This window comes from Bos indicus x Bos taurus, chromosome 5, assembly GCF_003369695.1.
Source record: "Bos indicus x Bos taurus breed Angus x Brahman F1 hybrid chromosome 5, Bos_hybrid_MaternalHap_v2.0, whole genome shotgun sequence".
Lineage (NCBI taxonomy): Eukaryota > Metazoa > Chordata > Mammalia > Artiodactyla > Bovidae > Bos > Bos indicus x Bos taurus.
In genome coordinates, this window is record NC_040080.1 from 55,443,775 (window position 1) to 55,465,857 (window position 22,083).

Here is a 22,083-nt window from a genome sequence, read left to right on the forward strand (position 1 = left end):
TCATACCATCCTCTCAATCCATCTCACTCCTTTCTCATTCTCAGTTATGACCTTCCTTTCCAGATTCCAGATAAAACTGAACCCGGGGGAAAGTGAAAGTGAAAGTGGAGTCACTCCAGGCAAGAGTACTGGAGTGGGCTGCCATTTCCTTCTCCAGGGGATCTTCCCAACCCAGGGATCAAACCCAGGTCTCCTGCATTGCAGATAGGCACTTTACCATCTGAGCCACCAGGGAAGCCCTGAAACAGGGGAAAAGAACTTCTGAGACCCTCCTCACATTGCCAGCATCCACGCACTCTCCCGTCCCATTTGTTATCACAGAAAAACTCTTCATGATTCTATTGTGCGAACAGCTCTCATTTCCCTCACTGCTGCTCACATCATAAATCCCCCCATCACCCCAGTGCCACAAATGATCTGCAGGAGATTGCTATTTTGAAAAGAAACTCTTTCGACCTCACTTCTCCCCCAGCTGCTGCCCTATTTCTTCACGATCCTTCACAGCAAAACTACTTTTAAAAAGTTGTATATATTCTCAATATCTGATACATATGCTTCCGTTCTCTATGAAACCTACTTTAATCAGGGTTTAATCCCCACCACTTCACCAAAATTGCTCTTCTCAAAATCACCATCCATCTCCACTTGACTAAAATCAGAGGCCAATTCTCATTCCTCATCTTACTTGACTTTCAGAAACATTTAACCTAGATAATCACTCCTATCTTTGTGTAAGACTTTCTTAATTTCCAAGACACATAATTTCTGGTTTATCTAGTCTTGCTGGCCAGCTTTCTTTTTCTTTCTCTGCCTTCTTTGCTGGTGGTTCATGTTGAGACCTTTTCTATTGGGGTGCAACAGATTTCAGCCCTTAATCCTCTCCCCCTTCTCCAAATGGTCATCTCTTTTCCTACCATGGCTTTAAACCCCAGTCTCTCAAACTCCAACAATGTTTATACCACCATCCATGTGGTCTCTTCAGTTGCCCACAGACTTTTTTTTTCCCCACAGACTTTTGATTTTGACCCCGTTTCTGCCTTCAAATCCTAAATTCTGCTTTCCCTTCAGCTTTCTCCATATCGGTTGATACCAATCCCATTTACTCAGGTCAAAAACCATAAAGTTGTACTTAGCTCTCCTTTCTCTCTTATTCCACATTTAATCTATCGAAATTCTGTTGGCCCAACTTTAAAATACATCCAGGATCCAAATTCTCACCACCACTTCCGCTGCCCTTAGTAAGAGCCATCATGTCTTGACTGGATTGTTAATGGCAGCCTCCTATCTGATCTTCCTTCATTTACCCTCCACCCCTGTGGTCTATTCTCAAATAACAGCCAAAGTGATCCTCTTAAAAAATATGTCCGCTTATAGGATTCTTCCGTTCACAACCCTTTAAGAGCTCCCATTTCACACAGGGGTCAAAGTCCTTACATGCTCTTCAAGGCCCTGCTCCATCTGACCTCACTGAGCTGATGTGTGCTTCTCACTCCAGGCTCAGGGGTCTCAGTGCTTTTTCCCAGACTGCCAGACTCACTCCTATCCCAGGGCCTGTCCACTGGCTACCCCTGGGCTGGAATGAACCTGCCTATCGACATGGCTCTCTTGCCTTCTAGCCCTTGATCACACATCTTCTCCACAATGTGCCCTACATCTTGCTGCTGCTGCTGCTAAGTCGCTTCAGTAGTGTCTGACTCTGTGTGACCCCATAGACGGCAGCCCACCAGACTTTCCCACCCCTGGGATTCTCCAGGTAAGAACACTGGAGTGGGTTGCCATTTCCTTCTCCAATGCATGAAAGTGAAAAGTGAAATCGAAGTCGCTCAGTCGTGCCCAACTCTTAGCGACCCCATGGACTGCAGCCTACCAGGCTCCTCCATCCATGGGATTTTCCAGGCAAGAGTACTGGATTGGGGTGCCATTGCCTTCTCCGCCCTACACCTTGAAGACCACCTTATTACAACTGTAACATGCAACCCTCACCACCTGCTACCCCTCCTTTTTCTTTTATCCATAATATTTATCTTCTTCCTAAACACTGTTTACTATGTTTATATATCATCTATCTCCTCCGTATAGTATGTAAACTCTCTAAGAGCAGGGATCTTTGTTTCATTCACTGACGTATTCTAAGTGCCTAAAGAGTGTCTGGCAACCAAACAGGCCCTCAATAAAACATTTGTTGAAAGGCTGATAGAGCAATTAGAAAGCGATTGTAATCAGTCAATTATACTTTTAAAAAGCCAGAAAAAAATTTTTAAGTAACTCTATAGTCATAGTCTAAAAACCAGCTAATGAAGGGTCAGTTCAGTCCTACCCTAAAAATTATTTATTGGAGATACAAAAATAAATATTCCAGAATCCATGACTTTAAAGATCTTATGGTGGCGAGACAGACCATTTCTAAGTATTCAAGATTATGGAACAAAATCAGGGTATCCTAGAGAGACCAGCATGAGCAAGGGTGGAGAGACATGACTCAGCATCATGTGTCTGGAGAGCTGAAAGAAAGTAAGTCTGATCAGATCTCAAGGTCTGGTTGATGTGCCAACTTGGCTAGACTAGAGTTCCCAGTTATTGGTGAAGACCAATCCAGATGCTGCTGTGAAGGTGATTTCAAGTCCATCATCAGTTACCTTTAAATAAGGGAGATTATCCCACAATGAGAGAGGGGTGCTCATTCAATCAGGCAAAAGGTCTTAAAAGCAGAGCTGAGGCTTCCCTAAAGAAGAAATTGTACCTGTGGACAGCATCCTCCGCTGTGCTCAAGGCTTTTAGTCTGCCCTTCAACAGCCTGTCCTATGGATTTCAGACCTGCTTAGACAGCCCTCAAAATAATGTAAGTCGATTTTTAGTAAAACTCTAGTATAAATCTTCTGGCTCTGCTTTTCTGGTTGAACCTTGGCTGATACATTGGAGTGTAAAGTTTAAGACAGAAAGAGGCAAAAATGGATGAGAAGCACTAGGGCCTGGATTATGGTGGGCATTTGTTCCTAACATACTAAGAGTGTTGGCTGTTACCCTGGAATGAGTAGGACAAGCAAGATGAATGGCACAGTCACAGGTGAAGATGAGTCATTCTGCATTTGGTGTGAACCATGTACTGTGACAAGAGGCAAGAGGACAAGCGAGATGCTAGAAGTTGGGAAACCATCAGAGTTACCTGTGAGAGAAGCTATAGGAGAATGGAGAAAGCAGGTTGTCATGGAAGTCAGGGAATATGCTTTGGGAAGAAGTGGTGGTCCACTCTGGTTGGGTACATCAGAAGAGTCTGCCACCCACCAAATTGTGGTGAAAGCAGGTCAATAAGAAGAGCCATGATGATGTGAATGAGGCAGAAACCAGGCTGCATTGGGTTGACAAGTGGCTGGGAACCCGAGCGAACAAAGGTAGGTTACTCTTTCAGAAATCTGGCTTTGGAGGGACCAGGAGAAGTGGCGGAAGTGAGAAAAGGATGCAGTGTCAAATGAAGATGATTAAAATGAGAAGCTTCAGCCTTCTTCACAAACTGAGGGGAAAGACCAAGGTCCAGGAGAGGAGGGGTGGTCAAGGCCACTGGTGAAGGACACAGGGGAAAGCTCAGTCAAGGACAGTGGGAAGACCGCCACCTGCCAACCACCAGAGGACAGAAGTGAAGGACAGGAGTAGAAAGAGATATATTTGTAGATGCAGGGACCTGTAGTCTCAGGCCCGTGGGTTTCTCAGTGAGGGTAGGAAGCCAGGGTATCAGCTGAGAGAAAGAAGATGACATGGCAAGAGAAGGAAATTATTTTAGCTGAGACTGGCTGGCCACCTGAAAGCACATTACACACAGGAATCAGGATCGGGGGAGACTTAAAATATGTAACTTTGGAATTTCCTCACAATGTGCTATTTCCATGAGTCAGAAATAGTGTTCACTTGTTTTTCCTCAGTTTTCAAAACAAAGCCTGGCATACAGCAGGCACTCAAGAAATGTGTTGAATGAATGAATGAATGAATACTTAAATGAGCCTTTCACCCAAATACGTGAGGTGGTAAATACCAACTTTGATCATTTTATCATTTTTAAGAAATCACAGGTACTTCCCAGGGCCTTGGAAATTCACATGACTCTAGTTGTCTCCCTTCACCTGAGAAAGAAAACATGAGCGAGTTAAGCCACATAACTGAGGCTTCAAAGTCCACATTTTCACCTTGACATTTTCCCTGGGCTGTCTTAGAGCAAAGTATCAAGAAACTGGCCAAACCTCTGTATTGTTTGATTCTACAGTAAACTTTTCTGAACTGAGCAAGTGTATTCACTGGAATTTTCATCTAGATTCTACCACAGTAAGTGGAATGTTGTCTTAACCTTTCTGATACTTCAAGCCCTCTTCCCTCCTATTGGTCTTGGTGACATTTACCACTGATGGAAGTGAAAAGAAGGGGGAAAAAAACTAAAGACTCTTAAAAAGTAAGCTTATCTGGAAGCGTGGCAGAATTAGATGACAAAAATATAGCACAGGCGGTCAGGCTGCTGCTAACCCAGGTCCCTGCTGACCCTTCCCCATGCATTACCTGGGTGGAAGACTTTGGTTCTCCCATTAGTGATTCCAGAAGAGCTCGTCTCCATTTTTACTGACCTTCTGCCTGGTGGAAGTGAGGAATGCCTGACCACGGGCAGGCGACGTGACCCTGGGCGGCTTGCCACACTTCGCCGTTGGTGGATTTGCAAACGCTTTTCAGCCCCATGAATAGATAAACTTAAACCTGGAATGAGAAATAGCACCATGATATTGAAGACGTCGTTCAGAATAGCTAAAACACCAAATTATTTTCTGGCATAAAATCCAGAAAGCATTCAGTAACTGTTTCACATTCTTAAGGGATGGTAGTAATACTAAAATTGTGGTAGTGACTGATTTTCACATTACATAAATAACTGAATGTTGTTTCAGTCAAAAATGGACATCCTCAGTTATTGTGACAAGAGTTTTATACACAGATCCAATAAAGTTAAATATTAGAATTATTCCTGAGTCCTGAAAAATGTGCACATAATTGGCATGCTGTTGTCAGGGGCAATGAGGATTAGAAATTGTTGTGATATCTGGAATTTAAATAAAAATCAAATAATTTTTTTCAAAGTATTCATGTATAAGTCAGAATACAGACTGAACTCAGATTTATACCTCTGATAACCTTAGAATGATGTACATATTTAGAGCTATTTTATCTGGGAAATTTTCAGACACACTAAAAGTAAAAGGAATAGTATGAGGGACCCCATGCACACACCATCCAGTTTCAATAAATAAAGATCTTTCCAAAAGGCTGAGAAAACTTTCCAATCTTCACCTATTTCATTCCCTTTGTTGTTGGTTTGCTTTTTAGGTGCCAGAGTAGTTTGAAGCAAATTCCAGACTTCATGTCAATTTCATCAAAAATAATACTGGATTACATTAATTTACATCAATTATATTGATATGGATTATATCTGATGATACATATAAACTATATTTTAAAATTCTGAGCAATCTGGGATATAACAGAGGTATGAAGAGTTATTTTTAAATTTCTCCAAGGAGGAGAGGAGGATATAACCTGGGCCAATCTGTAAATTCTAATGAATTTTAAGAAAGGATGACTCAAACCAGAATGAGGTTTAGTCAGCCAAGGAAAAAACAATAACAATGCAAAAAAAAAAATACATAAAACGTGTAAGGGAGACAAACCTGGGCAGTGCCCATCCAGGCAACAGCCCCAAAGTTCAAGATTTCCAAATGCACAAGTAGATAGCACTGACACACAAATTTTCTCTCCTTTATCCACTTAACTGCCCTTACTCTGACAATGCTCACAGACAAACTTCAGATTAGGATTTGGCTCCCAGGGCAAGGAGACAGTAATCACACAAGTGTTCTCATTTCCCTGGAAGACAGGATCCCCAGTGTAGATTAACAGCTGGTATTCTGGGTGTCCATGCATCTGCTGCTGCTGCTGCTAAGTCGCTTCAGTTGTGTCCGACTCTGTGTGACCCCAGAGACGGCAGCCCACCAGGTTCCCCCGTCCCTGGGATTCTCCAGGCAAGAACACTGGAGTGGGTTGCCATTTCCTTCTCCAATGAGTGAAAGTGAAATTGAAGTCGCTCAGTTGTGTCTGACTCTTTGTGACCCCATGGACTGCAGCCTACCAGGCTCCTCCGTCTGTGGGATTTTCCAGGCAAGAGTACTGGAGTGGGGTGCCATTGCCTTCTCCATCCATGCATCTACCTCCTCACAAACAGGATACTCTGCCCCATTAACTGTAACTAAGCCTGCAATGCTCTGAGGCTGAAACCTTGTTGTTGGAAGATTTATCCTGGTAAAGCCTGCCATGCGGGGTGGGCGCTTAGGAGACAGCCTGGCAGCCTTCCCCTCCCACTGCATGCCCTGCTCTGATGCACAGCTGCCTGGGCAAGTGTGAGCCTTCCTCCGAGCAGGACTATCATGATAGCAGCCACCTGGCATCCCCACGCTCCCTCCCACCATGATATGCTCCACATTTCCAGAGAGGTGCAAGACAAATGTCTGCAGACCCATAAAGACTCCAGAAGAGAGACTCCATGGTGATCCCATGGCTAAGACTCTGCACTCCCAGTGCAGAGGCCCCAGGTTCCATCCCTGGTCGAGGGAGTAGATCCCTCATGAAGCAACTGAAAGACTCTGCACACCGCAATGAAGACTCAAGACCCCACATGCCACCACTAAGGCCCAGGACAGCCAAATACACTTATTAAAGTAAATATTAAAAAAGACTCCAGAAGAATGCAGATAGATTTTCAGGTGACAGATGAAGGGGCTGGGAGAGACGCTTTAAGTCAACATCAGACGGTACACAACAGTCTCAGTCTGCAATAGATGGCTCTCCCGAGACCATATTTTCTTGTCCCTTTTCCAAAGATTATTGGGCTGAAGGAACCAGAATGGTGAGTCAGCATGGCACTTCTAGCTCTTATCTAACAACCCCTCAAGGAAACACAAAATGACAGAAATGTGAAGAAAAATTACACAGTTGAAATAAACAGCACAGGTACTTGAAACTGTTGAATTCCTGATTAAAAAATCTAATAATGCAGATGATGGGGAAAAGGTCAAATATAAAAAGAATTCACAAGTACTACCAGGAAAAAGTGGATACGAGGAAGATGGATATTTTATAGGGTAACTGGGGCAAAACCCTTGATATCTGAGCAAAGCCCTCTGGGTCCTCCATGAATTAGGAATTCTCAGAGGTACAGACAAAGAGACTGGACCATCAGAGCTCTCCTCATATAGTGGCTAAGTCAATGAAGGAGAGATGTGTAAACAAACAGTACACAAGACAGCAAATATACTCCAGTCTTACAGAAAGCTAACATTTACAGGAGACTCAGCAGTCACATGGAGAAGGGCATGGCAACCCACTCCAGAATTCTTGCCTGGAGAATCCCATGGCCAGAGGAGCCTGGGGGGCTACAGTCCACGGGGTCGCAAAGAATTGGACGTGACTGAGCGACTCACACACACACACACACACACACAGCAGTCACATCTTCAGAAAGGAACTGTCAGCAAATAAAGTGCATCACCCATCTTGTTCTTAACTTCTTTGCAAGAAAAGGTTGACGCTATCTATTAAACAAGCTCAATATTGATCATTGTCCCAATAAGGCCTCATCACAACCTTCAAAGACAGTATTCATTTCTACATTTGAAACCTGAGGCCCAAGAAGTGAAGCTACTCACCTAAGGCCACACAACAAGTGAGCAACGAATCTGAACTCTGATCTTTTCCACTTTAGCATGTAGCCTGATGAATGAGATATCAATCCAAGGGTGAATTGTATGAAGTCAGTAGTGGTTCTGAATAATTTAACGAGGCAGGGTTGGAAGGGAGAGTGTGCTGACACTCCTTTAGACCCAAACTCTTATGAAACCATCTGTTCCCCTCCTTTTCCATCCATCTGAAATGTCTCCCTGGCTCCTGACCAGTTACCAAACACCTTCGTCAATAAGAAACTGCCTCTTCTTCCTGAAACCCTTCCAGCTCCTCTGGCCCAAGTATACACTCCGGTCTCTTTAAACTTGCCATTAGTTTTGATCACACCATGGCCTTGTACTCTCAGTCACCTGCTGGCAGGCAGATGACCCATTTCTTCCACCAGCTCCAGAGTCTCTAAGGACAAGGATCACACGGTGTACTTCTGACTCTCTCCTCAGTTCCCAAGTACCTTCCATGCAGAGACGGAGGCGACAATTCCCCTTCTTCAGCTCCTTCTCACTCCACAGCAGAGAGTCAAGAGCTGGTCAAGAAAACGACATGTTCATCTGTGTAACCCATTTTTAATGTAGTGCTTCTGGTTTCATTACACCCTCATCCTCTTCCCTAGACAAGTTCAGGCCTGAGGCTTGGCTGCTTCCTTCAACTTCAGCATCACTTCCTCTCTCACTCAGCTGAAAAGATGGAGCCCAGGGGATATCAAATCTCTCATCTTCCCTCCCTTCTACCCTCAAATATCTTTTAAACATGACTTTTCCTCTTGAGACCTACCATCTATCTTACTTGAAAAAGATCTTTAAGTCAGAACCTTGAAAAACACAAACCTTTAAGGATGACAAGTATATGGTGTGTGGTTAAAATGTGGGTGCTGGACTATTTACAATAGCTAAAACATGGAATGGGTCGTCATGCGAAATGATGGGCTGGATGAAGCAGAAGCTGGAATCAAGATCGTGGGGAGGAATATCAATAACCTCAGATATGCAGATGACACCACCCTTATGGCAGAAAGCGAAGAAGAGCTAAAGAGCCGCTTCATGAAAGTGAAAGAGGAGAGTGAAAAAGTTGGCTTAAAGCTCAACATTCAGAAAACTAAGATCATGGCATCCAGTCCCATCACTTCATGGCAAATAGATGGGGAAACAGTGGAAACAGTCGCAGATTTTATTTTGGGGGGGGGGGGGCTCCAAAATCACTGCAGATGGCGATTGCAACCATGAAATTAAAAGACGCTTACTCCTTGGAAGGAAAGTGATGACCAACCTAGACAGCATATTAGAAAGCAGAGACATTACTTTGCCAACAAAGGTCCATCTTGTCAAGGCTATGGTTTTTCCAGTAGTCATGTATGGATGTGAGAGTTGGACTATAAAGAAAGCTGAGTGCCCAAGAATTGATGCTTTTGAACTGTGGTGTTGGAGAAGACTCTTGAGGTCCCTTGGCACGCAAGGAGATCCAACCAGTCCATCCTAAAGGAGATCAGTCCTGAGTGTTCATTGGAAGGACTGATGCTGAAGCTGAAACTCCAATACTTTGGCCACATGATGCGAAGAGCTGATTGATTTGAAAAGACCCTGATGCTGGGAAAGATTGAGGGCAGGAGGAGAAGGGGACAACAGAGGATGAGACGGTTGGATGGCATCATCTACTCAATGGAGATGAGTTTGAGTAGGCTCCAGGAGTTGGTGATGGGCAGGGAGGCCTGGCATGCTGTGATCCATGGGGTCACGAAGAGTCAGACACGACTAAGCGACTGAACTGAACTGAACTCCTAACTCTTAAGTTCTCTTTCCCTCCTTGTTCCCAAAGGTGGGGGTACTCACTTCCTGGGGCTACTGTAGCAAATTACAGTAACTGTGGTGGGTTGAAACAACAGAAATTTATCTTACAGTCCTACAGATTAAAAGCCTGAACTCAAGGTGTTTCTCAGAGCTGTGAGAAGAAATCTATTCCTCGCCTCTTTCAGCATCTCACGGATGCCAGCTGTCCCTGGTGTTCTCTGCCTTGTGAGCACATCACTGCGATGTCTGTCTTTACTGTCATATCACCTCCTCCTCTGCACTCGTGTCTATCTCCCTCCACCGCTCATCCTTTAAAGGATGCATGTGACGGCACTTTGGGCCCACTTGGAAAATACAGGCTAATCTCTTCATCTCAAGATGCTTAGCAGCAAACTCATCAGCAAACAAGATCCCATCTGCAAAGTCTTTCCAACTGTCACATTCGCAGTTTCTGGGGATTAGGACATGGCTGTATATTTGGAAGCCATAATCACAGTGAGGATTTCCCAATTTCTGATATGGGTCTTCTCTTTCTCTCCATCTTCTCACACATTCCGTGTCTCCCACTGTCACCTATGTGTGGTCATCTTCCAAGTGATTCTTACTTCGCTCTGTCTCCTAAATTTCAAGCCATCTTTCCCATGGTGCTTGAGTCTGCTCTTGGGAAATTCAACAGGTCTGTCCACAGAACACAGCAAGTGTTTAATGTCTTGATAAAGCAAAGCTTAGATTTCTTCTAAGTTCCTTGTATATTTTCTTTGTTTTCAAAAATTCTAGCTGAAACGTAAGTATTTTGCTCAATAAAATACAATTCTTCAGTGCTCTTTGTTTCCGGCTTACTCCCAAACTGCACTAGCTCTGGCCGCGTTGTGCGATAGAAGGGTGCCTATGTAGAAGTGATCTGCCTTCATCTAAATGTCATCCCTGTGATTCAGAGGCACTCTATGCCACAGGAACATCTGGAGCTCTGTCAATGTTTTACAACTCGCAGCAACAGCGCCAGTGTGTTGCATCACTCTCCTTGTCATTTCTTAGATCAACTATGTTTCAAGACACCAAAAAACCATGTTTTGAATATCACCATAAGCTAAATATGACTCAACTATTCCTAATTAAAAAATAATCTGTGAAAAGGGATATTTATTTCTTGTTTTTTCTTTTTCTTAGATTTAACTACTAAGGTAGAGAACAAATCCATCTCCAGAGGCCTGATGACAGGACTTGCTGCGGCCCAGCCTTCCTCCATCACACCATCCACAAACATGTCTATTCCTATTTGATCTTCCTTCATTGGAACCGGCTATTTGATGGGTTGGCATCCGTATATTCACAAACCTGGCAGTACCAACACATCAAAATCAGGAAGGACTTCCTGCCAAGTTGCTGTTATCTGTAATATTGTGACAGTTGTCTGTCTTAAGCCACATTACCTTGGCATTCAAGCACTTTGAAAGGAGACCAAAATGCTAAGGACTAGATATGATACTATCCAGACTTAACTTTTGGTTCAGTGTCTATACGAAGAACTTACAGAATCAGAAAAGAGACGAGACTGAAACAACATTCAAGTGTTAATTAAAATCCTAGGGATAAATTACCAGGGTTTCTCTCCTGCAAACCCACTTCTAGATTCTTTATAGCTTTTTTGGTAATTTTTCTCTCTCCTACGGGACTGATTTAGAGTCTCCTTTTCCCCCCTTGCTACAGAATTCTTCTAGAAGGACTTCATTTTAGGAAACTACAGTGATACAGTAGATGACTAACCCCAATTCTTCATAATTTTTCTTTGCCATGTGGCCCATCAGCGCTTTCCAGTAAAAAAGGAAGTGCATTCCCTGTTCTGTTCATTTTGGACCTGGTCATTATGATCTGCTTCAGCCAAGACAATGTTAGCAGACATGATGAAAACATAGACATAAAATGTTCTCAAATGGTGATGGCTGAGTTACTTCTTCCCTGCTCTCTGTCTCAGGACTTCTGAGGGCCCAGGGCGATCTGCACCTGTCAGGTGGTCCCTTTCCCATGGCTCCAACTCTGCTGGGCTCTAATGCTATCCTCGCCTCTTTGGACACTGTAACGACTTCCCCAGATGGTTCAGCAGGTAAAGAATACGCCTGTAATACAGGAGATACAGGAGACGTGGGTTCAATGCCTGGGTCAGGACGATCCCCTGGAGGAGGAAATGGCAACCCCCTCCAATATTTTTGCCTGGGAAATCCCATTGACAGAGGAGCCTTGTGGGCTACAGTCCATGGGGTCTTAAAGAATCAGACACGACTGAGCAAGTAAACACAAAGGCTTCCCACAGTTGGTAGACCCTGGGCACTTTACTGCCTCTTACTAATGTCTTCAACCCAACCACTTTTTGCAACACAGAAAGTCCTTTTACTAAAATCTGCTCATTAATTCAAATGCTGTTTTCACCTGAATTTTGATGATAGTGTTGTGCAAATCCATCTCCCTCAGTTTTAAGAGTTAAAGGTTCTACATTCTTGTAACTCAATAACATCACTGAAAACTTCTTTGGAAGGTTCTCAAAAACTTCATGATTGTTATCCTTCATTTTCATTCCCCAAGACTGTCTCATTTGGGGTCAGTTTTTCTTCCTCACTACTCTGAAGGTTAACACTCTGAATTTCTCATTTCATCTCATCCTGTGATATTTAACTTATCTTAAATCACCACATTTTCACTCAGAGAAACAATGAGAGAATGACTATGAATTTCTTGTCATTTTGTGGAAGTTCAAGGGTTTTCTTTGTGTTTCATACACTTAGGCACAAGGTACTCTCTACCTCCAGCCCCACCCCCAACCCCCACCCCCTCCGCCAGATAGATATAAAACTCATCAGAAAACTGTTACAAGTGATATTTAAGGAGTGAAAAGCTGGATATAGACATATGGAAATATGCAGTTTGAAATTTATACCTTGGAAAAGAGTTCTTTTTAAATCTTCAGTTATCTCTAAGAAGCCAGTAAAGCACCTCTGCTTTCTCCAAAAGGACTTTAATTATTTCATATTTTTCATAATGATATGGTTAAATGCTATCACACTCCAGGTATACAGAGTTAGGGATAGGTGACAAAAAGAGCTAAGTAGAAACCAGGTATGTACCTTACATGGGGAAACCCACACTTGGTGCAAACATATACACTGAAATCCCAAATTTCAGCGGAACCACTTACTAAATATTACCAATCAAGCAACTTACATAGTATAAGAGTGCTATTTCATAAAATCATTGGAGTCAATTTTATCTTGGCAGTCAAAAAAAAGCTTCTAGAAGTGAAACACAAGATGGTTTACTATCAGTAACATCAAATGATAAGCATTAACCCCTAGAGGGAACAGTGTTTTATGTAAGATTTTAGTCATTTGGCAAGTGAGTAAAACTTAGTTAAAAAGAATTTTTTATGTTACAATTTATTTCTATCAACAACTAGTGAGCCTTACATGTCAGGCCCAAGGATAAAAATAAGTATGATGAAGGCTGAATCTATGTCTGTAAGAGGAGGATGCTGTCACCAGGGGAAAAGTTATGCAGAAGCAACTCTGATAGCAGCAAGATGTGAAAACTCCATAAGGGAGGTACAGCTCAGAATATGTACACTTGAAGAGGAAAGAAGGCTCAGCACCCTTTTCCTGTAGAAACAGATAATAAAAATTTGGAGCTTTGCAGGCCATATGGTTCCTGCTGCAACTACTCAATTCTACTATGGTAGCCCCAAAGCAGCCATGGATGATGTGTAAGTGAATGTGTAGCTGAGTTCCAATAAAACTTCACTTAAAAAAACAGGTGATGGGCTGAATTTGGTCCACGGGTTGACTTGGAAAGTTAAGAAAAGGGCTGTTACAGAAGGCTTCACAAGGAGGGTGGTATTGTCACCCAGCCTGGATTGCTGGGCAAGTTTCTAAAAGGCAGAGATGGAGGGAAAGAGCATTCCTGGCAGCAAAGTCATGAGGGCATGAAAGGACAGAGTCAATTCAGGCAATGAAAAGGTGTCCAGTCTCAAGCATGTATAAGATATATGAGCATCAACACTGGCTGAATAGACTGAATGTAATGATCATGACACATTTTGTATGGATTAAATTTTAGAGAATTTGAGCCTTGAACGTTGTACTAAAGAGTATAATCTTCATTCTAAGACAATGAGGAATCACTGACGGTATGTGAGCAAGGTGGGGGGTACATCACCAGAGCAGAGATTTAACAAGACTCCTCGATTTCATCCTGTGCAATAGATCCAGATTATTAATAATCATAGGGGCCTGGATCAGAGTAGTGACAGGAGGGACACAAACAGATCGAAGAGACAGGTTGAGAGCAGATTCTGTAGAACTGGATAACCTTTTTAATGTTTAGAGGTGAGAGGAAAGAATTAAGATTAACTTTGGATCTGAAGATAGTAAAAGAAATAAAAACATGGATGGGATATTTTGATAGGCAAGATGCAGGCTACAAAATGGGTTCATCTTTGGATATACTGGGTCTCTGGCTCCCTGAGACATCGAAATAAAATGTTCACTCAGCACTGCCGGAAATAAAGGTGTGGAGATTGGACATGCTTCTGGCTGGAGTTCTTTGCTAGAGGTAAATGAATAGTGAAGCTCTGACAGAGCCTGCAACTTCTAGAGAAGAGAGAGATCACAGATAAAACCTGGAGGGAACCTCTAGAGGGAGAATAACCCAAAATAACAGCAACAATAGTTAGCACTGGTTGAGGGTTAACCATGTACCAGATATTGTTCTAAGAGTAATAAATATATTACCTCCTTTAAGCATTGTGTCAATCATACATGGTATTAATACATGCACATTCTTTATCCCCATGTGACAGAAGAGAAAATTGAGGTATAGAAGTAGTGAGTAATTGACCAAAGGTTACAAGTAAGTGGCACAGCCAGAATTTGAACCCAGGCAACCTAGCTAGCCTTCCCAGCAATGCTGCATGCAGCAAGAGAAGGAAAACAAGAGAATGACATGCTCAAGGAAAGCCGTAGAAGGGGAGAACCGAGAAAAGAAAGGATTCAAATGGACTGAGACAGAAATGGATGCCAAAATGCAAGAAGCTAAAGAGTGAGAAGAACACAGGCAGTGCAGACAGTAAATCCAACACTCTGAATGCAAATCCTGTGGCAGACAGAATAATGGCTCCCCTAAACCATCCAAGTCCTGATCCCCGAAATCTGTGAATACCTTACTACATGTGGCAAAAGGGACTTCACAGATGCAAATGAGGACTCCGGCAGAAACTATCCTGGGTTTTCCAGGAGGGCACAATTTAATCACAGGAGTCCTTACAAGCAGAGAACATTTTGTGGCTGGAGTCAGAGAGACACGTGCTGCTGGCTCATTGAAGGGGCCATGGAATGTGGCAGCTCTAGAAGCTGGGAAAGTCAAGGACACAGATTCTCTGCCAGAGTCAAAAGAAGGAGCACAAATCACAAGGAGCACAGCTCAACTAACAATTCAATTTTAGCCACATGAGACCTGTATCTGACCTCTAACTTGCAGAACTTTAAGATTATAAAAATTGTGTAATTTTAAGTCAAATTGTATGGTAATTATTACCACAGCAATAGAACACTAATTCAGCTTCCCATCTCTCCCCAATCTGATTAATATTCTAGGTAATGATTCTAAGACCCACCCACGTCAGCCCACTCCCAGCCACGGCCACAGACAATGGGCAATCCCCTAGTCAGCACAAGCTCCCCAACATCCAGGGCAAGGCACTGAGAGGCCAGGGAAGGAGGGAGATGGGGAAGCTAGCCCTCCTTAATCAATACTTAATTTGACTGACCAAGAAACAAATGCTAATTCAAAGAGGTCAAAGAATTTATCAAAGCTAACTCAAGAATGCAGCCCACTAATCATTTACTGATTACAGCTCAATGTTAATAATGGTGCAATTAGATTTTCAGCCATATGATGTGCTTCTAAAGACTCTTTGACAAATGTTAACAAAAAAAAAGCAACAAAATGGCATTAAATTACACAAGACAAAAAACAAGACAAAAATAAATAAATTACACAAGACTTTGAAATGTAACTTTAAAATGGAAGTTAATGATAATTTCAAAGGAATAATGAAGGTTATTTATATGATTGAGTTATAAAGTTGATCTCAACTAATTTTGGTGCTAACAAATACATTTCTGATAGAGTTAATAATTAATGAAAGCTTCTGGCAAAAAAACAAAACAAAACAAAACAAAAAACCCTGTATTTTAAAATGGCCCTTTTGAAATGGTCTAAATTATTGTTAAAAAAAAACAAAAAAACTTTAACCATTTTTCTTAAGTAAATATTTGTTTGAAATAAGTTACCCCTGTGTCAAAATATTTAGCAAAATAATTTACTCAAAACAAGGCATATTCACTATTCTCATTCTGTATAGTCTTTCAAAACTTGTTTGGTCATCATTGTTGGTGGTGATGATTTAGTCGCTAAGTTGTGTCTGACTCTTGTGACCCCATGGACTGTAGCCTCCCAGGCTCCTCTGTCCATGGGATTCTCCAGGCAAGAATACTGGAGTGGGTTGCCATTCCCTTCTCCAGGGGATCTTCCTGACCCAGGGATTGAATCCAGGTCTCCTGCATTGAAGGCAGATTCTTTACCAACTGAGCTACAAGGGAAGCCCTTGAAAGCCTGTCCCTAAAGCCAAGCCTCAGTATATTAATGAATCAAGTGACTGGAATCAGGTATATATACTTTCATAGCAATGTGAATATTGTAAGCCTTAGCTAACCATGGTTTACAAGTACCTTATACAGTAAATGTGGGATGACAGCAAGGTCAGGTTTCACAGAAAATAAGGAAGGGGGAAATAAACACAGCATTAACATTGTTTTTAAGTGTATGTCTCCTAGTGGTTGCTGATCTCCAAATTCACTAGCATTAAATACCTGCTGTAGTGGGCAAACTCTCTCTTAGATTGTTTTTCAGTCATCCAGTTGTGTCCAATTCTTTGCAATCCCATTGACTGCAGCATGCCAGGCCTCACTGTCCCTCACCATTTCCTGAAGTTTGCCCAAGTTCATGTCCATTGCATCGGTGATGCCATCCAGCCATCTCATCCTCTGACATCTCCCTTAGATTAAGGGTCAGCAAATTATGGCTCATGGGCCAAATCTGGCCAATCGCCAGTTTTTGTAAAGAAAGTTTTATTGGAACTCAGCTACAGATTTGTTTACACATCACCTATGACTGTTTTTGTACTACAACAACAGAGGTGAGCAGTTGTGACAAAGACTGTTTGGCTCTCAAAGAAGAAATACTTACTATCTGGCTCTTTACAGAAGTTTGCCTACCCCTGTCTTAGATCAACACCACTAAGATATTTGGAAAACATTGCTCAGGTGTTGTGACTTACTGACACAAACTTCTCCTTAAATGTTTTACAGACAGTAATCTGCCTGAAATTTCAAACCTCAACAGCTTGAATGTTCATAGACTTCTGCACTTCCTTCCTGTTTTATTTGGTGAGGCATGGCAAAATAACTCCTATAGCTGCTTGGTGTTTTTCCAAACTAATGTGGAAGTTGGGAACCTGTTTTGGGGGGTTATAGGTAACAACAGGAAGAGCATAAACACAGTTCCAATAGACCACAAAAAGCAAGCCTTATATGCTCTAGTAGACAGATACCATATTACATCTATCCACAATATTACATCTAATATATAATTATTATATTAAATAATATTAAATTGTTATTAAATAACATAATTATTAAATAGTATTTAATAATAATTTTATTGTATTATTCATGGAAACTGACCTGAATTTAGTGTAATGGTAACAGCTCACACTGAGGCACTGTGCCAAAGAACACAGATTTAGGATGCAGACTGCTTGGGTTCAAATCCTGCCTATGCCACTACCAACTGTGCTCTTAATTAGCTTCTAGGGGCCTCAGTTTCCTTATATAAAATGGGGATAACAGTACTATCTACCTCATAGAATACAGCAGTTCTGGGCACATAGTGAATTCCATTCAAAAGTATTGATTATTTACAGCAATATATTAATAATCTTACTATTGAGAATGCAATTAGTGGTTAAGAGTGCAGGCTCTACAGTCTGTCTACCTAGGTTGGCCTGTATTCTGGTTCTATTCCTTTCTGGCTGTGAGAATTTGGACATGACCCAGTTGGGGGATAATAGTAACATCTACCCTTGGGCTGTTTTGAGGATTATTTGAGTTCATACATATAGCACTGCCTAACAGAGTATACACTCAATAAATGCTAACTATTTTTATTATTTTCAGTATTAGTATTACATTATTAATATTTTCATCACCATGTAACTTGCCTGATGATAAATGTCCTACATTATGAGGCACTATTATCAATACCATTTTAAGGATACAGGAACTTAGGCATAAGAAAGTTAAGTAACTGGTTTCATTCACTGAATGATGTAACTGGAAATTGAACCTTTTAGGCAATGGCACCCCATTCCAGTACTTTTGCCTGGAAAATCCCATGGACGGAGGAGCCTGGTGGGCTGCAGTCCATGGGGTCGCTAGAGTCAGACACGACTGAGCGGCTTCACTTTCACTTTTCACTTTCGTGCGTTGGAGAAGGAAATGGCAACCCACTCCAGTGTTCTTGCCTGGAGAATCCCAGGGACGGGGAAGCCTGGTGGGCTGCCGTCTATGGGGTCGCACAGAGTCGGACACGACTGAAGCGACTTAGCAGCAAGAGGATTGGGAGACCTTTGGGTCTACACAAAAATAGAGGCTGATTTCTTCAAGGGAAAACAGGCTGATTAAGGAACAAAAGAATTTTATACTTTCTAGCCTTACATTTAGATCTTTAATCTATTTTGAATTTATCTTTGTGTATGGTGTTAGGAAGTGTTCTAATTTTGTTCTTTCACATGTAGATGTACGCTTTCCCCAGCACCATTTATTGAAAAGGCTGTCTTTGGCGCATTGTATATTCTTGCCTCCTTTGTCAAAAATAAGGGACCCATAGGTCAGTTCAGTTCAGTCGCTCAGTTGTGTCCGACTCTGCAACCCCACGAACCACAGCACGCCAGGCCTCTCTGTCCATCACCAACTCCCAGAGTCCACGTAAACCCATGTCCACTGAGTCGGTGATGCCATCCAACCATCTCATCCACTGCCATCCCCTTCTCCTCCTGCCCCCAATCCCTCCCAGCATCAGGGTCTTTTCAAATGAGTCAGCTCTTCGCATCAGGTGGCCAAAGAATTGGAGTTTCAGCTTCAATATCACTTCTTCCAATGAACACTCAGGATTGATCTCCCTTAAGATGGACTGGTTGGATCTCCTTGCATGCCAAGGGACTCTCAAGAGTCTTCTCCAACACCACAGTTCAAAAGCATCAATTCCTGGGCACTCAGCTTTCTTTATAGTCCAACTCTCACATCCATACATGACCACTGGAAAAACCACAGCCTGACTAGACAGACCTTTGATGACAAAGTAATGTCTCAGCTTTTTAATATGCTGTCTAGGTTAGTCATAGCTTTTCTTCCAAGGAGTAAGTGTCTTTTAATTTCATGGCTGCAATCACCATCTGCTGTGATTTTGGAGCCCAGAAAAATAAAATCAGCCACTGTTTCCACTGTTTCCCCATCTATTTGCTATGAATTGATGAGACCAGATGCCATGATCTTAGTTTTCTGAATGTTGAGTTTTAAGCCAACTTTTTCACTCTCCTCTTTCACTTTCATCAAGAGGCTCTTTAGTTCTTCTTCACTTTCTGCCATAAAGGTGGTGTCATCTGCATATCTGAGGTTATTGATATTTCTCCTGGCAATCTTGATTCCAGCTTGTGCTTCTTCCAGACCAGTGTATCTCATGATGTACCCTGCATATAAGTTAAATAAGCAGGGTGACAATATACAGCCTTGACGTACTCCTTTTCCTATTTGGAACCAGTCTGTTGTTCCATGTCCAGTTCTAACTGTTGCTTCCTGACCTCATACAGGTTTCTCAAGAGGCAGGTCAGGTGGTCTGGTATTCCCATCTCTTTCAGAGTTTTCCACAGTTGATTGTGATCCACACAGTCAAAGGCTTTGTCAATAAAGCAGAAATAGATGTTTTTCTGGAACTCTCTTGCTTTTTCCATGATCCAGCAAATGTTGGCAATTTGATCTCTGGTTCCTCTGCCTTTTCTAAAACCAGCTTGACCATCTGGAAGTTCACGATTCACATATTGCTGAAGCCTGGCTTGGAGAATTTTGAGCATTACTTTACTAGCGTGTGAGAGGAGTACAATTGTGCGGTAGTTTGAGCATTCTTTGGCATTGCCTTTCTTTGGGATTGGAATGAAAACTGACTTTCTCCAGTCCTGTGGCCACTGCTGAGTTTTCCAAATTTGCTGGCATATTGAGTGCAACACTTTCACAGTATCATCTTTCAGGATTTGAAATAGCTCCACTGGAATTCCATCACCTCCACTAGCTTTGTTCGTAGTGATACTTTCTAAGGCCCACTTGACTTCACATTCCAGGATGTCTGGCTCTAGGTGAGTGATCAGACCATCGTGATTATCTTGGTTGTGAAGATCTTTTTTGTACAGTTCTTCTGTGTATTCCTGCCACTTCTTCTTAATATCTTCTGCTTCTGTTAGGTCCATACCATTTCTGTCCTTTATTGAGCTCATCTTCGCATGAAATGTTCCCTTGGTATCTCTAATTTTCTTGAAGAGATCTCTAGTCTTTCCCATTCTGTTGTTTTCCTCTATTTCTTTGCATTGATCACTGAGGAAGGCTTTCTTATCTCTTCTTGCTATTCTTTGGAACTCTGCATTCAGATGCTTATACCTTTCCTTTTCTCCTTTGCTTTTCGCTTCTCTTCTTTTCACAGCTATTTGTAAGGCCTCCTCAGACAGCAATTTTGCGTTTTTGCATTTCTTTTCCATGGGGATGGTCTTGATCCCTGTCTCCTATACAATGTCATGAACTTCCATCCATAGTTCATCAGGCACTCTGTCTATCAGATCTAGTCCCTTAAATCTATTTCTCACTTCCACTGTATAATCATAAGGGATTTGATTTAGGTCATACCTGAATGGTCTAGTGGTTTTCCCTACTTTCTTCAATTTAAGTCTGAATTTGGCAATAAGGAGTTCATGATCTGAGCCACAGTCAGCTCCTGGCCTTGTTTCTGTTGACTGTATAGAGCTTCTCCATCTTTGGCTGCAAAGAATATAATCAATCTGATTTCAGTGTTGACCATCTGGTGACGTCCATGTGTAGGAGTCTTCTCTTGTGTTGTTGGAAGAGGGAGTTTGCTATGACCAGTGCATTTCCTTGGCAAAACTCTATTAGTCTTTGCCCTGCTTCATTCCATATTCCAAGGCCAAATTTGCCTGTTGCTCCAGGTGTTTCTTGACTTCCTACTTTTGCATTCCAGTCCCCTATAATGAAAAGGACATCTTTTTTGGGTGTTAGATCTAAAAGATCTTGTAGGTCTTCATAGAACTGTTCAACTTCAGCTTCTTCAGCGTTACTGGTTGGGGCATAGACTTGGATTACTCTGATATTGAAGGGTTTGCATTGGAAATGAACAGACATCATTCTGTCATTTTTGAGATTGCATCCAAGTACTGCATTTTGGACTCTTTTGTTGACCATGATGGCTACTCCATTTCTTCTGAGGTGTTCCTGCCCGCAGTAGTAGATATAATGGTCATCTGAGTTAAATTCACCCATTCCAGTCCATTTTAGTTCGCTAATTCCTAGAATGTCGACGTTCACTCTTGCCATCTCCTGTTTGACAATCTTAGGGTTTTCTATATACAGTATCATGTCATCTGCAAACAGTGAAAGCTTTACTACTTCTTTTCCAACCTGGATTCCTTTTATTTCTTTTTCTTCTCTGATTGCTGTAGCTAGGACTTCCAGAACTATGTTGAATAACAGTGGTGAAAGTGGACACCTTTGTCTTGTTCCTGATCTTAGGGGGAATGCTTTCAGTTTTTCACCATTGAGAAAAATGTTTGCTGTAGGCTTATCATATATGGCTTTTACTATGTTAAGGTAGATTCCTTCTATGCCCATTTTTTGAAGAGTTTTAATCCTATAACTCTTAGTGGAAAACACAGGCAGAACACTCAGTGACATAAATCAAAGCAAGATCCTCTATGACCCACCTCCTACAGTAATGGAAATAAAAACAAAAGTAAACAAGTGGGACCTGATTAAATTTAAAAGATTTTGCACAGCAAAGAAAACTATAAGGTGAAAAGACAACCCTCAGAATGGGAGAAAATAATAGCAAATGAAACAACTGACAAAGGATTAATATCCAAAATATATAAGCAGCTCATACAACTCAATACCAGAAAAACAAACAACCCAATCAAAATGTGGGAAAAAGACCTAAACAGACATTTCTCCAAAGAAAACATACAGGTGGCTAACAAACACATGAAAAGATGCTCAACATCACTCATTATTAGAGAAATGAAAATCAAAACTATAATGCGATATCACATTACACCAGTCATCATCAAAAAGTCTACAAACAATAACTGCTGGAGGGGGTGTGGAGA

The 22,083-nt window shown here is 41.9% G+C and overlaps 1 protein-coding gene across 15 annotated transcripts in view; it reads right to left on the minus strand.

Moving 5' to 3' along the window:
* ANO4 (anoctamin 4) overlaps nt 1-22,083 on the minus strand; it is a 434,080-nt gene that overhangs the window by 217,082 nt on the left and 194,915 nt on the right. For 11 of the 15 annotated variants that reach the window (XM_027542020.1, XM_027542022.1, XM_027542023.1 and 8 more), the window contains one exon: nt 4,540-4,731. In XM_027542020.1, coding sequence (XP_027397821.1) covers nt 4,540-4,731 — 192 coding nt within the window. The remainder of the gene's footprint in view (nt 1-4,539; nt 4,732-22,083) is intronic. The other 4 variants (XM_027542029.1, XM_027542025.1, XM_027542026.1 and 1 more) reach the window with 1 other exon arrangement.